Raw genomic sequence first — 16,896 nt, forward strand, 5'->3', positions numbered from 1 at the left:
AAAAAGAAGAGTGGGAGGAAAGAGAAGTCTTCTAAAAATCTTATCCTATTTGGCCACCTCATTAGATGAGATGGCCTTATAAATACAATCGTCAGAAAAAAAAGAAGAGGTGGACAGGTAGAAGGGAAAAGAATAGTTCTGAAAGTTCTTCATGGCCCAGGTTGATAAGGATATAAAAGAAAGACCATATACATGAAAAGATAAGCAGATGTTAGACAGGAATTGAGGGCTTTATGAAACCAATTTTCGTTTTGCTGACTTATGATGGTGCTACAGTACAATGTAAAGTTCATTAATTGTATTACCTCATCAGAAGAGTCTTGATGAGATCAGTTTGCTTGAGACACCATCAGAGCAATCATTGAGTACATGTCCTTCTTCATCATCGCTAATCTGATATTCTTTAACAGAAGAGCACTTGTATGATACCAGATCACTCTATTGGAAAGAGGGACAATGATGGATACCCATTTTTATCAATTGGTACATGAAGAAATGGTGTTCATGAACAAAGCTTGAATTACACAGTGTATGTATAAAATAAATTATTCCTGATGAACGATTCTGGCCTTTTTGTAGAAAACAGATTAACTTGATAAACCAAAAAGATTCAGCCAGTAAAATTCTTATTACTTCTCAAATAATCTAATAAGAGACATAGTATCAAGGAGACACATCTTTATTGGGAAAATCTAGGGAATAAATAGCTTTTTAACCCCTCAACGCCGTCATACGTACCCAGTACGCGCCCTTTAAATTTCGTATGCCGCCGTCATGCGTACCCAGTACGCTTCCTGACCTACTGCTTATAATATTTTTTCTCCGCCAGATATTGTATGTTAAATTAAAACTAATTACTCTATCTTTTGAAGAAATGTTTTTCCTTTCCAATAAAATATTCATAGCGGTTTTATGCCTTCAAGGTTTTTAAAAAATGCTTTGATAAAATTCCGTTTTAAACCAGCACCTTAACGACTTCGGTCCAAAAACTCATCGCCTTCTTTCAGCTGTTCTATCATGAAAACTTCCGCCTATTCTGCTTGAGAGACGTCTAGAAGGGTCAGCTACTTTAGCTTGATATACGGTATCTTCTAAGCTCAATGCCATCTCTCCATCTTCTCCTTGTTTGTCGTCACCTCGAGCCCCAAGTGTGTTTGGTCCGCCTCGTTAGTCCTAAGCGAAGGGGCCATGTGCTTCGCTCTGCATTTATTTTTTATTTTTTTCTGGACCGTAATCAACGAAGATAAGATTCCATCTAAACAGTCAGCATATACCAGGGCTCCTTCGAGATATTTTCTCGTCTCTTGAGGGAGCTTCTAAACCACGAGCTTCAGTCCACCCAGTCCACCAGAGTCATTCATGCTGTGTGGTGTTCGTTCAGGGAGTGTGCTGAAATTCTCATCGGGTGTACTTCCTGTGTGTGGTATTTTTTTATACTTGGGGATCCTACGAAATGGGAATAGTATTGAAAGGCAAAAAAGAGACTCGGAAGTCTGTTTGTATGTTAGGCTATAGTAAAATCATTGGTGGGGTGAATTTCAAGGACCTGTTATTGCATTCGTACGTAATGGAAAGAAAACGCCATTACAAGTGATGTATGAAGTTATTTAGGAGACTATAGAATGAGGCAGTCCTAAATTCATATGTTGTTCACAGGAAAAACACATATAAAAATTTGACTTATCATTTCGCGTGCCATTGGGCGAGATAATATTTTTGAAATATCCAACGTCATACGAATTGTTTGGACTTGGCCGTCACTCATTACACAATTTTATTACCACGACTCACAAAAATTGATTTCCTAAAGACAATTCCTGCAGCTGGGAAGAAATCAAAGTCTCAAAGGAGTTGTGCAGTTTGTGCGTAACATGGGAAATGAAGAGTTTGCGTGTACTGTTGTGAAAAATGTGCAGTGGGATTATGTTTGGATTGCTTCAAATCATGTCAGAGCAGATTTTCTAAGGTAAATCATTTGAATATTTGGATATTGACGTTTGAAACATTAGCATGGTATTACCTATATGAAATGATACGGTAATAATGGAACAAAGTCAGAGAAGTGGGCGGAGTGGTAAATTTTCAAGTAGGCGAAACGGGTAATCCTATCGAAAGTATCCAATCTATTATGAAATTTTCAACCCCAAATAACTAAATTACATCATGTAATTGTAATTTTTAAATGCATGGAATGTCAGAGATCTCGTACGAGATTTCGAATAAGCTACGTACGAGAACTACGTAGCTTATTCGAAACCAAATAAAAATCTTTCAAAATTGAAAATTTATTCATTAGTTCATAAAAAGAGATAAAAAAAACAATAAATATTTTTTCCAAACGATCGAAAAATTATATAAAATAAAATATAGTAGGGCATTATAATACGCAAGTTTACAAAAATTTTCAACGATACTGGTCGTATATTATGAAAGATATAAATTATTGAATGATAGTATACCAAAAAGGCGAAGATTTTTAAATCTCATCCGGCCGCTGAGATGGGATTTAATTAAATGCCTGCCGCGCTTGAGGGGTTAAGTTGTGAACTTCCCCGATCATCAAAATGAATTACCAAAGGGGAACAAGGCCAAGAGCACAGACTTCTAAAAAATAGAAAAAATCTAAGAATAAGCAAAATCTTAATATTTCATTAAAAGTGGAAGGGTTTCAAGACTATGAACATCAGCAGCAGAAAATTCAGTCAGAGTAAAGAAAAATCAGTTCAGATCAGTAAAAATTGATATCTTTTGGCAATCAACTTGCATTCAAAAATGGTATAGAAGGTTCAATCCCTAGCCCACACTATAAATTCCTGTTTGATTTCATCACAAAATCCAAATCTGCAAAAACCCGATTCCTATGAACACCAATCTCTCATAAGGAATGAGAGTTATTTAGTTGAATCTGATTAGCAGCTGCATCATGATGTCATGGTCATTCGGTCAGAGTACCAAATTCAACAGAACTCAGTAAAACTCTCAATTCTTTACCCCCCTTCTGTTTCGTGGCGAATGGATGTGAAAACTGTGTGTGTGTGTTCACAAAAAATATAACTGCTCAGTGCGGTGATGATGGTGAGCTCAATTGTCCAGTGAGTGAAGCTGAACTGTCAGTTTGGCAACGTACACCAAATGTGTCCATAGCAATTAATCATTCATTTTAAAGAATTCATTCAGGAAGGCTCTTTTGTATTTCTAAATGACTGATCAGGTGATGGAAATTGCCGTAGGTTTCTGCTGAGAGGTGTTGCCAATATTCCATTGTGGAAAGACATTGTGCCCTAGAAAAAAGGAACTATACAAGGCAAGAGTTAACTCACCAATTCATCAGTTGCCAATGGGTCTGATACATCATTTGAAATTCCAGCTGGATCTGATGTGTACAGCACAGGATAAATCTCCTCACTGAGGTGATCTTGGTTCTCCTCATTAACATGAAACTAGAATAGAACAATGGGTGTCACTAAAAGGTAAAACAATAATAACCTCATTTCAGCACAAAAAAGGAAACCAAAATAAGATCATTTGATAATAAAAGCTTTTCTTTCACTTCCAGCCACCGAATCTGGCCAACACCATTATAATTATTCCAAAATGATTTGACATTAATCTCTATAAGAGCACTGATTTAAAAAAACTTGAGATCTTTAGAAAAAATTTCTTATAGATCTAACAATAATAATACTAACTTAAAATAAAAAAAATGTTGAAAATGTTTCAAAACTTTGAGTACCTAACAGCAGCAGAAAATTGAGTAAAAGTTAATCAGAAACAGTCCACATCAACAATAATTAATATGTTTTGGCAGTGCATTGCCAACATCCAGCAACCCATTCAAAAATGGTGAAGAAGGACAGAACCCTTGTCCTGTTAATAATTCCTGTTCACTTTCAACACATAATCCAAATCTGATTCCTGTGAGTATCAATCTCTCATAAGGAACGATTTTTGTTGTCAGATTTGTCTAACAGCTGCATCACAATCTAATTGCCAATCTATTAGAGAGTACCAAAGTCAACAATACCCTGCTTTACTCTCAATTCCTAATCACCCTTCAACTCTGTGGTGAACAGAAGTGAAAACTGTTTGTATATTCACAAAAATAATAACTGCTCAGTGACTAGATGACAGCAAGCTCAATTGCTCAGTGAGCGAAGTTCAATTGTCAGTTTGGCAAAGCACACCAAACATGTTCATAGCAATTGTTCATTCTTATTAAAATATTCAAACATGAAAATGCTGTGGGTGTCTGCTGAGAGGTGTTGGGAATAATCCATATAGGAATGACATTGTGCCGTAGAATAATTAAATTTTACTTGGCTTAAGCACACTCACCAGGTCATCAGTGGCCAATGGGTCGGAGGCATCACTTGAGATTCCAGCTGGATGTGACGTGTCGAGAACAGGAGAGTTCCCTTCACTCAGAGGGTCTTCACTCTCATCTTTTACATGAAACTAGAAGTGAACAATGGGTGTCACTCAATAGAAGCAAAATATTAATAACCTCAGTTGATAATTAAAACTCCGATTTTAATTGAGACCACTCCAGTTGGTCAAAATACTCATGAGAATCTTGCAAATCACAGATCAAACTCCAGAATATAAACGCTCAACTAGGGAGGGGAGAGCTACGCCACCAACATCACATGGTTAGAATGTGAGTATTGGCCACTTACAGTAAGGGCACAACAGTGGGAACGATTCATGGAGGTTCCACCGTACATTGAATTGTCTTCATCATTTCTTCACCTAGGCTTAAAAAAAGGATCCACAATAGTTTATGCTGGTTCCTCAGTTGAAACAATGGAGGATGATGGCTTGGACAAATTGAGGGCAATCATGAGACACAGCCTTGTAATAGCCACCACTAATGGCTTGAACAGAGATCTGACAAGGGTATCCAAAATTATACTCCACGGGATAAGAGACATTTCTGTCAACAGATTATCAATGCTGTACAACTGCTATTGACTTTCATGAAAAAACATTTGAGGTTTCACTTCCTGCCGAACTAGAAGAGAAACGAAACTAGAAGAGAACAATGGGCGTCACTCAATAAAAGTAAAACAATAATAACCTCATTCGATAATAGCCCGGTCAAAATAAACATTAACCCTTGCATAAATTGCTAAAAAACTGAAAATTTGCATGAACTTCAAGAACATCACTCTGTAATCCTGAAAAGTCCCCATTCATGCATATGTCCCGTGTGTGCAAAAAATTTTATTCAAGGTCAAAGATCACAAAAATGAGTTTTTTGCATTTTTTGGCCAAACGGTTATTTTTGTAATAAAAATTGCTCAGACCAAAATTGTAGATCAGAAAATTATCTACAAAACTGTCATTTCACTTATTTCCCTAAGATTTCCCGTTTCTGAGAAAAAGTCATTCGAATATAGGATGGAGCTGTATTCTCCGTAATATGCGTGACTACATTCTTGCGCCCCCCGAACATTATTGGACACTTAACTCGCATATTGGTTACTAGCTCTCCCCTGTCCATCTGCCAACAATCGGGACAGAGGGTTTAGTGTTCTCCATACGTTTCCTCGCCACCTATGTGGTAGTGTACAAGGAGCATTTTTTTAGCTTAGTTTCCCCAGTAGGTCTACTCCATGGTTTGTTTTACTCGTAAATCAGGTCTTATTGAGCTTCTCCTCATTTATTTCTTCTTCCACTGTTATCTTCTTCTTCCTCTACATTCCCGTGAGTCGATGTAACTCGTTGTAACAGCAATGCTTTACCTGTTTGGTCGTTGATGTCTAGACTTCTTATGTTGAAAGTTCAACGTTTGAACATGACTGGGCTTGACGACTGATGCTTGCCGTTGAACAAAATAAGCCTACTTTTTGCAACTAGGTTTTGAACTACACCCTTCCTGATGATGTCGATGAAGGATGTCATGATGGTCTCATGACATCCTTCATCGACCACCAAGAATCTTTTTGTCCACACAAGCAGAAGGAGTACAGAAATGTTGATTTCATCTGTTAGAGATAATCATTATATTTTGATTCAATCAGAGTTCACTGTAATAGAAATAATAATAATATTTAATGTGAGATTTGGACTAGGAAGTCCCATCTACCATATAACCCATAAATCCATGCATAAATAAAAAATTCCCTGAAAAGCTATTCCGACCTCAGAGAAGAAGGAAGGATAAAATTATTGACTAAATAAATATGGCCCATCAAGTTACTATGCCATTTCAATTAGCCATAGGAAAACCTTCCTTAGAAGGAAGAACAAATTTATCAGCGATAATTTGAGACATGATGATCTCATGACATCATTCATCGATAACCAAGAATCTTTGCCGACACGAGCAGAAGGAGTACAGAAATGTTCATTTCATCTGTTAAAGATAGTCATTATATTTTATTTCAATCAAAGTTGAACGTAATAATAATAATTAATGAGAGATTTGGACTCCGAAGTCCCATCTTCCATATAATCCCTCATCAAACATGAAATTTATGCAGTTCAATACATAATCAAGTTGCTCATGAAATTACAGTCAGAGAAATTACATCAATAGACATAGAAGTTCCATTTTCAAACAAAAGTCAACAAAGCAACCATTTACCAAGTATAAATAGATGTAAGCAAACGTGGGAAAAACCTGAGGATATTGACTATCGTCCTTTTTGAAAAAAAACCCACAGCAGGAAAATGCCCACACAAGAAGGGGGCGTGAGAAATCTTGGAAAACCTACCAAGAAAGAGCTGATGTAAACCTGGGTATCAACAAATATAAGACATTACAAGAAAATGTCACCCAGTACAAGGAAAGAAAAAAAAATTAAATGAAGCTGGAGGAGATAAATGTGGAATCTTTCCTTCTGATCCAATGATGTTACCTCTCTCGTTGTTGTTCTCAAAGAAGTTTTCGGTGTAGTGCCTTTTTGAAGGAGCCGAGTTATGACGATTTACGTGGCGGCAAGTCAATTTTAAGTCTGATGCTTTCCCGGCGAACATATTCGAAAAAGACTAATCGGGCTTTCAGCCTGGTGGTCTCCCTCCATTCTGCTGAAATTTTGGAACACGAGTCGGGTTCCATTGTCATCCTGTTAGCCCTGAGGATGGAAGCCAACTCGTGTTCTGAAACGTCGGCGGATCGGAGGGAGACCACCTGGCTGAAAGCCTGATTAGTCTTTTTCGAGATAGTCAATGTTGTTCCATTTGCAAAATGCAGTAAAAATGAATGATTTATTGACTCTGACTAACCGGTGGTGAGGTATAACTAGTTTTTCATTTCCCCTAGTATTTGAGTCATGTATCCCACTAAGTGTATGCATACAACAAGCTCCATCAACAAATTTATACCTCTCTACAACCAACCTGGTTTGCCAACATCCAATACCCTTTTCAAAGATGGTAAAGGACAAATCCTGAGGCCCCGTATAATTTTCCCTAAACAGTCTTAAGCTTACTCACTCACATTTGAGACAGCATAAAGCTGTTGTTTTTCTCGTAAAGCCTGAAAAGCCTAAGTATTACTACAGAGTGGGTAGCTAGCAAGGTCCATTTCAGACACATGTATGACGTGAGGTGGAAAATTTAAATATCAGGGAGCCTCAGAAGAAAATTTTTACAATGTATCATTATATTTAACTGTTTGATCGCATTCAAGTCATGTGACACATTTCTATGTTACCAGTGAGACACTAGATGCATGTTGCGATCACGGTAGTGACATCATCTGCCTTGAATTACAATCCTTACACCAATAATAAGAGTGTGGCTTGGATGCTACCAATGCAGCGAGTATTTGCTGCTTGATAGTCAAAGAGGCAACATGAAGGAGGTAATATTCCATCATGTAGGAGCTTGATTTACAAGGTCATTTATAGTGCATTACAGTGAAAAGTTAAGCTGATAAGAGAATTGAGTGTAGACGTGCATGAAACCAATCTTAAGATTATTGATCAGTGATGACGATGATGGGAAATGCATTATAGGTAAATGTTTTTCAATAATGTCCACACATAGCCATTGGTACAGAGTGATTGGTGTTTTCTCAAAATTTGCAATGGAGTGGAGTAAAATACTCAATATCTGCGTTCCTAGTTTAAGATAGAAAAAAATTCCAGAATTCCACCATGAAATGGTCTCCTTAACCACTCAAGTGTTCACATGGCAGCAGATGCATCCTCGCTATTCTGTTCCCATACAGTGCTTTAATCATAGGCATTTATATCACCCAGGGTGCTTTTATTTCAGAGGCATTGAAGCTTTTGTGCAGACATTATTTAAAATATTTTTAGCACCGTAATCAATCTCCACAAAAATTTAAAAATTAAATGTAATCTCTAAAAATTGTTGGAACGTGATAACTCTTAATCCGTACTTACAATTTTCAGTGCCATTTCCTTTTGCCTGCTCTCTGTTTAAAGAGTCTTTAGTTGTTATGAAGTAAATAAAAATCAGTTCACATCACTAACAATTGATGTGTTTTGGCAATCCACTTGTACTGCCAACATCCAACACCCCCCATTCAAATATGGTAAAAAGGGCAAATCCCTAGTCCCCACAATAAATACCTGCTCACTTTCATTGCAAAATCCCAATCTGCACAACCTGATTCCTGTGAATAACAAATCTCTCATTAGGGACTCATTTTGTTGTCAGATCTGGATAGCAGCTGCATCATGATGTCATGGTCATACTGTCAGAGTACCAAATTCAACAGAACTCAGTAATACTCTCCATTCCCTAGCCCCCTTCTGAATCGTGGTGAACGGAAAAGAAAACTGTTTGTATGATCACATAAAATATAACTCCTCAGTGCCCTAATGACACAGAGCTCACTTGCTCCATGAGCAAAGTTTACCGTCAGTTTGGCAAAATACACAAAATCCGTTCATTACGTAACATTGTACACTGAATCACTCGTTTTAAATAATTATTCATTACGGCTCTTCTGTATTTGTAAATGACTGATCACGTGAGGGAAATAACTGTAGGTTTCTGCTGAGAGGTTCGGTGAATATTCCACAATGAAACGACATTGGGCCCTAGAAAAAAAGAACCATACAATGCAAGAGTAAACTCACCACGTCATCAGTGGCCAATGCATCTGACACATCACTTGAAATTCCAGCTGGATCTGACGTGTAGAGCATAGGAGAGTTCCCTACACTCAGAGGGTCTTCATTCTCCTCTTTCACATGAAACTAAAAGTGAACAATGGGTGTCAGTAAAAAGCAATACAATAATAACTACCTTTTATAATAAAAGCCTCACTTTTACTTGCAGCCACCCAATCCGTCCAAAATCATTGTAATTATTTTCAAAATGATTTAACATTTAACACTATAAGGGCACTGATTAAAAAACTTAAAATCTTCTAGAAAAATATTTCTTAAAATCTAAGAATAATATTATCTTACAATAAAAAATAGTTGCAAATGTTTCAAAATTTTGAATAACAGCACTAGAAAATTGAGTAAAATTTAATCAAAATCACTTCATGCCACCAACAATTGAAATCTTTTGGCAATCGACCTTAATTGCCTAACCCTGGTTAAAAATTCCTGCTCACTTTCATCACAAAATCCCAAGATGCAGCAATCTGATTCCTGCGAATATCAATCTCTAATAAGGATCAAGGTTTGTAGTCAGATCTAGCTAGCAGCTGCATCATAATGTCATTGTCACTCAATTAGAGAGCTCCAAATTCTACAGCACTAAGCATAACTCTCAATTCCTTTCCCCCTTCTGCTCCGAGATAATTGGAAGTGAAAACTGTGTTTGTAAGATAACAAAATTAAAGACTGCTGAGTGAAGGGATGGCAGAGAGCTCTCTGGCTCAGTAAACTATGTTGAGCTGTCAGTTTGGCGAAATACACCAAATCTGTTCATTAAAATGAATCAATCACTTTCAATAATTCTTTCATTAAAGCCCTTTCATGGTTTCTCACGATCTGGCAAGAAAAATATGCTGTTGGTTCTGCTTAGGTGTTGTGAATTTCCACTTCAAAATGACATTACCATAGCAAAACAGTACAGACAATTAACTAATAATTGATATTTTTGGGAACTGACTTTCATTGCTTGATGTCTTTTATCAATCGACTTATAATGCCAACATGCAACACCCTATTTAAAAATGGTAAAGAAGGGCGTATCTCTTATCCCCACGATAAATTCTTGTTCGCGTTCATCACAAAACCCAAATTAGCAACAACCTGAAGCCTGAGAACATCAATATCTCATAAGGAATGGGAATTATGTAGTTGAATCTCGCTAGCAGCTGCATCATGATGTCACGGTCAATCTGTTTCACTGTACCAAAGTCAATAGTAATCAGTTTAACTCTCAATTCCTAACTTCCCCCTTCCGCTCCATAGAAAACGGAAGTGAAACTGCGTTTGTATGATCACATAACAAATGACTGCTCAACGCCGTGATGACAGAGAGCTTACTTGCTCAAAGAGCCAAGTTGACCAGTCAGCTTGGCAAAGTACACCAAATCTGTTCATTACATTTAATTTAAATGAATCAAACATGAAAACTCTTCTGTAGATGTTCATGATTGAACAGGCAGGCAAAATGCTGTACGTTTCTGCTGAGAGGTGTTGGGAATAATACATAAAGGAATGACATTGTGCCGTAGAAAAATTAAATTACACTTGGCAAAAGTACACTCACCAGGTCATCAGTGGCCAATGGGCCTGAGGCATCACTTGTTATTACAGCTGGATCTGATGTGTACAGCATGGGATAATTCTCATTAAGTTGACCTTCATTCTCATCTTTTATATGAAACTAGAAGAGGATAATGGGCATCACTCAATAAAAGCATAATATTAATAACATCATTCGATAATAAAAACTCCTATTTTAATAGAGACCACACCAGCTGGCCAAAATACTCATGAGATTCTTGCGACTCACAGATCAAACTCTAGAATATTAATGTCCAAATAGGGAGGGGGAGCTACATTACCAAGATCACATTGATTGAGAGTTTTGAATGAGAATTTTGGTCACTTACAGTAGGGGCATAACAGCGCGAACGATAGATCGAGGTTTGAGAGTACCTTGAATTATCTTCATCTTTTCTTTACCCAGGGATATAAAGAGGTACCTAAACAGTTAGGTGATTCGTAAGTTAAAATGAAGGAGGAAGACGGCTTGAACAAACAGAGGGCAATCATGAGAGACAGCCCAGTTACAGCCACCACTAATGGCTTGAACAGAGATTTGACAAGGCTATGCCAAAAGTCTACTCCACGGGATGAGAGACATTTCTGTCAACAGATTAGCAGTGTTGTACAGCTGATACTGACTTGCATAAAAAAAGATTTTAGTGGTTCGGATTTCTACCTTATGTGTTACTACTAGAAAAGTACAACCACTGAAGGTTGCATATACGTTAGTGACTTCCAGTTGAAATATGTACTTACCTTTATGACGGACATACTATCTTTCTTCATACGACTGAGAAATTTGTACAACTGAAGATGGATCAATATAGGTTTCCCTGTGTATAAGAATAAAACTTACCAACTTGTCATCCCTGGGCAGTAGGCAGTCTGGCACAGGAATGTATACTTCAGTCATTTGGGCTGAGCATGTGAGCTGTGAATTGTTTTCAATCACGTCTTGAATGCAGTCCGTAGTCTCCACACTGGCCTCAGGCCCCAAATTGTCATCAACTGCCCCTCCTCCTTCAAAACTCTGCAGACAAAGTAACAGTGAAAAAACACTAATCTCCTTTAAAACACATACATGGGATGCACAATACCATTACAAAAAAGGATGCTAAACATAATGTTTCTGCTTTCATATAAAAATGGAGAGGTGTCCGCATGCCTATTAATCAATCACTGAAAAGCTACAGCACCGACTGAAATGAAATTTAGCAAGAAGATCCATGATATTCTGAGTTCATGCAGCGTCTTTTTAAAATTTATTTGGGCCATCGTAGCTGGCCCTTCACTGCAAACTGTACCATAGACAATGTAGATTCAGATGCATCATTTGTCAAATTATGAGAAATCAAACTACAGATTAATGATTCAAATTTTTGCTGTGAAAAACGAAATAATCGAGTTTCATACTGTTACACACAATTTGTTTCCGCAGTTATAATTTTTGGAGTAGTGGCTTTTGTTAGGCCAAAATCACTATATATTCTTTTCTCAACAGTACAGCTGAGGAAAAAACATGTGGAACATGTTTTCAATGCATTTATTAAGTTCTAGGCCTCCTGCTAATATTTAAATATAAACTCTGGAGGAGAATACTGGGCGTAATATTTATGCAGAAAGAAAAGAAGCCTCAAAATCATCTTGTTTTCCAAATATTTTGTAATGAAACGGTTTTTTAAATAACACTGATACTATAAGCCTTAAAACAAGCAAAACCAATCATGCAACAATTATATATAATGCACTTTGCAAAGTTCTTGCTGTCTGTAAATAGATAGCTATAGCACTGATTGCTGGTAGTTTTTGAAATAACAGAAACATCATGACTCAAGGTTAGATATTTTGTAAACAAACTGCTCCACATCAATGATGAATTTATCTTGGTAATAGATACTTGGTGTTGTGAGAAAATTTCGAAGTTTGAGCCAATTAACTATCATTTGTGGGAGGAGTTGATTTCCTTCTTTCATTCAAAGAAAACAGGGGATAAAGTGCATCTAGAGCTCCATTAAGTTAACCGAGATGCTGCTCTAAAAGACACAACGTTAAATGATTGGTATCATTGTTTCAAAAACCATAATTCCAATGATGACGACCGTCCATTTGAAGGAAGACCAAAAGCCTTCAATGAAACTTTATTGGAGGTATTGCTTGAAGAAGACGAATAGAAAACTCAAGAAGAGTTTGCTTTGTATTTGGAGTGGCCCACCCAGCCATTGCATGCACTGGTAATTTAGTATTAAGCAAGGAACTTGTGTTCCCAATGATTCAACAGTAATTCTAACGAACATAAATGCTCCACCTCACATTACAAAATCCATTAAAACCTAGCTGGAAATACTCAAATTCAAAGGCCAAAAGATCCCCGCAAATTCTCCAGGCATTGCACTGACTGATTATTACTTGTTCAATTTGATGGTACATGGTCTGACAGATCCGCAGTTGCACCCATATAAATGCATTGAAAAATGGCTTCATGCATGCATAACCTCTAAAGATGATCACTTTAACCATTACGGTATTCAAGCTCTGCCACAATGATATAGAAAAATTGCATCTGACAATGGACAACTTCCTTCCTTTTATATGTAACCCATTAGAAATTTGGATACATAGCTCCGTTTTTATCATAGGGTGGACAGAATCTTATTAATCACCTAGATTTTTAAATTATTAATTAAATGAACTATTAAAATACAAAATAAATACATACACCAAGCAAACAAAATCTTTAACTCTACAGTTACACGGAAAAGTTTCTCAACAGTTATCTGCATAAACTCAAAGGCACACTAGAAAAATATGAGCAAAAAACATTAACCATTCCAACAAGTACTTAGAAAATATTTCTGTCACCACACTTCACTCAAAGAATAAAATTCATCCACAAATTAAAACAGTGTCCCATTCAAAATATCACACAATCACTACACAAATGTCATCAAAACATAAAAAAAAGGTTTCAAGAAATTGACCTCAAAATAGATTATAGAAATTTAAATACTTTGATCATACATTATTACAACTTAATAAAGTCGATGGCCCCAAAAAATTATGCAATAACCTTGCCAGGCATGCATATCATATAAAGGGTTAACACAGGTTTTCCAAGCGTAGAGATTTGTGGAAGGTTACTCAGGAATTCCACCGGGTAAGGGGCCGTATTCCGTATCTCCAAACCAATCTGTGCTGCCCCGATTCGCCCGGTTGCACATCATACAAACTCATGGGAAGTAGTCCTGCGATTCTGTATGAAGCCGATGGGTGCAGCACTGAGGTGAAAATAGAAGATAATCGCTAGCCATACCAACACAAAAAAAATGTGTCTATACGGCGACTGACTAGTCGGTTTCATGAATACCCCATGCAAATCGTGTGTTTTATTTCGTTTTCCTCTCAACACTGAGTCATTAAAGAGGTTTGTCACAATTTATCTCTTTCTCCATTCCATTTCTATTTATCTTTTTCTTTTATTATGTGAAGGGAGTAAATAAATTATGATAGAGCGAAATAAAGCCTATTCCAAGTGAGTGACAGTGGTATCATTAATGAGAGAAAGTCATAAAATGGTGGCAGACCTCATTTTTATTAACCAATATCTTATATTTATATTAAGGTAATCAATAGTTGATGATACAGTGAATTATACTGGCCCATTTAAAGGTTGGGAAGGATTTAACATTGAGGCAAATCTCATATTTATTTTTTGATGAGGGAAAAACTAAATAAAACATACAATGTGCACGGGGGAATTCATGAAACCCCCTACTCGGTGGCCATACCAATACATTTTTGGTGTAAGTACAGCTACTCATTATCTCTCATTTTCTTGATTGTGCTGTACCTTTTGGGTGCATACAGAATCGTATGACTGCTTACCGGGAGTTGGTGTGACACCCCACCCGACGATCAGTACCACACTGATGGGTTAGGAGATACATAATACTGCCACTGGAAAACTCAAACACAGAGACATCAGCCGAGATGGAGTTGGAGAATCTGACCAGGTGTAATTACTGGGTAACATGAATTTCATATCTTTGCCACGATTTTGAAGACTGTTACATATGAAAATCTCAGTACATAAAAATGTATTTCAAAACACATGTAACCTTTAAACTTATTTATACTAACGTCATATTTTAAGTTGTTAGCCACAAAATGCCGAGGAAACTTTTAAATTTTATAATGCATTTTTAAAATCAGAATATAGATTTTACCTGAAAGATTAGTAAAAGAAACAGTTTTTATAACCACAAATACAAATAATTCTAATATAGGCACAAACAGAAATGGTTTTACCCATATATGTTGCGATCTAACTAATCAGAGTTGATGCAAAAATAAAAATAATATTAAAATATAGGAAAGTTTTATATAAAAATGGAGTTCACAGTTACAGATAATATATATCACATCAAAAATCCTAATTGCTTCCTAATTTTAAACCTATGGATGAATATATTTTCTAGGATAACTTTTGCACACTTAAACTAATTTCTAATACTTTTCCCATCATGCTTTCATTGTACCCACCATGAAAAGTCTTGAACATAAACAATCAATTTCCGAAACTTCGCAAAGATGCTTTTAATTATAAATAACCTTAGCCTCATGAGATCATCGTTAAAGGTGAGGAAGAGGCCCCGAACAAAAGAACAATAATATTTTTACATGCATATGAGACTTCATTTGACAACGCATAAACAATGTCCGGATCACTGACACTTCATTCTTGCAAATCGTCAAGGATTTGTTTGTTCACTTAAGCATGCTCCGATTACGTAATCAGATACTTAAAAAGGTAGTGTGCTATAGCCTAGTGGGTAGATTGCCTTTTTGAGTTGATAAACTGTGAATTTCAATGCCATACGTTCCTGGATATCACTGTATAGAACACACTTAGTTTTGCCGGAAGACAAAATGTCTTCATTAGTTGCCACTGAAAAACCAATTGCAAAATTAATTTGACCTTACCAAGGATTCACAGGTGAGGAAAAACCGTTTATGGGAAATAGGACTAGTATCACTTTTCCGTAAACCATGTTTGAGGGCATTTCATGTCCCCCATTATTGTAGATTAACAAAAGGTATGCTAAATTATCTTTTGACCGTTAATCGAGGTGCCTTTTTAGTTAATATTCGAATCATTGGCCACCGGCAGTTATAAAACATTATATTTCTCCAATTGTGTCACCAAGCGACTAATCTATTACCATATTGAGTTAATCCTTATGAATTTATGCTATAACTATTTCAGTCCACAGACATTTTCTTCCTAGATCCCTAACGTTGTAGCCAAAACCAAAAAGTGTGACTTTTAACTCTGCAACACTTATACACCAGTCTTCGAATAAGAAAAAATCGAAACGTACTCACCCTGCAGCAACCTTTCGGCAAACTTTTTCGCAGAACTGCGTTTGATTCTAAACAAATCTTTTTGAAAACACTGAATTCCGTCAGTTTCTTCAAACACAGCGGACACACGGTAGTGGGCAGGCCATCTCCCACAGCAATCTGAGATGTTAATAAACAAGTTATACATTAACAGAATTGGGAAACAGCAATGTACAGAAAATGGTTAACATATAATTCATAACTTACATGTAAACCGACTAAATCATGTAGGGCATCCTTCACAGCTATTTTGCATGCTACACTCGAAGAGAATATGTTGTAATAATAATCATGATTCTTCATACAAAGTCTGCAATGATCAATTTCTGAACTCCTTCCAGAAGAATCCGAGGAAATCCCACTGGCATGACTCATGTTTTCGCTTCAAAATATCAATCACTATTTAAAACAGATCTCTCGTCAAAGAAATCATCCACTCAGCATTAACCAACATCACAAAATCCCGCAAGGAAACTGCATTCACTACGAGTATATGTGAAAATGAAAATACTTTACAATGCTCAACGAAAGGGACATAGAAGCAAACAATTAATGAATCGCCTGAAAGATATATCAGGACGCAATAGCAAGGACTGAGAATATTTTCAACAATTTTTGACACGATTACAAATTCCGTGGACACAACATACGCAAATATTGATCCACAACGTTACTTGTTAATATAAGACAATACAATCAAACCTCATAAGGAGTCGAAGTTTTCTAGTTGCTATTTTATCCGCGATTAGCGTATCTATAAAACAGGCCAAACATCCGCCTTTGAAGACAATTTTCTTTCCATTTGATATAATAAATAGACACTACATTGATATTGATA

The 16,896-nt window shown here is 36.5% G+C and overlaps 1 protein-coding gene across 1 annotated transcript in view; it reads right to left on the reverse strand.

Moving 5' to 3' along the window:
• Window positions 1-16,712, reverse strand: part of LOC124172557 (zinc finger and SCAN domain-containing protein 2-like) — a 38,024-nt gene extending 21,312 nt beyond the window's left edge. Inside the window, exons 1-7 of the mRNA XM_046551999.1 lie at window positions 16,266-16,712; window positions 16,041-16,178; window positions 11,515-11,688; window positions 10,657-10,773; window positions 9,060-9,179; window positions 4,336-4,455; window positions 3,321-3,440 (exon numbers count right to left, since the gene is read on the reverse strand). Of these exons, the coding sequence (XP_046407955.1) occupies window positions 3,321-3,440; window positions 4,336-4,455; window positions 9,060-9,179; window positions 10,657-10,773; window positions 11,515-11,688; window positions 16,041-16,178; window positions 16,266-16,433 (957 nt within the window). The 5' untranslated portion in view covers window positions 16,434-16,712. The remainder of the gene's footprint in view (window positions 1-3,320; window positions 3,441-4,335; window positions 4,456-9,059; window positions 9,180-10,656; window positions 10,774-11,514; window positions 11,689-16,040; window positions 16,179-16,265) is intronic.
• Between the last annotated feature and the right edge of the window lie 184 nt (window positions 16,713-16,896).

The sequence above is a fragment of the Ischnura elegans genome (genome assembly GCF_921293095.1).
Source record: "Ischnura elegans chromosome 13 unlocalized genomic scaffold, ioIscEleg1.1 SUPER_13_unloc_1, whole genome shotgun sequence".
Lineage (NCBI taxonomy): Eukaryota > Metazoa > Arthropoda > Insecta > Odonata > Coenagrionidae > Ischnura > Ischnura elegans.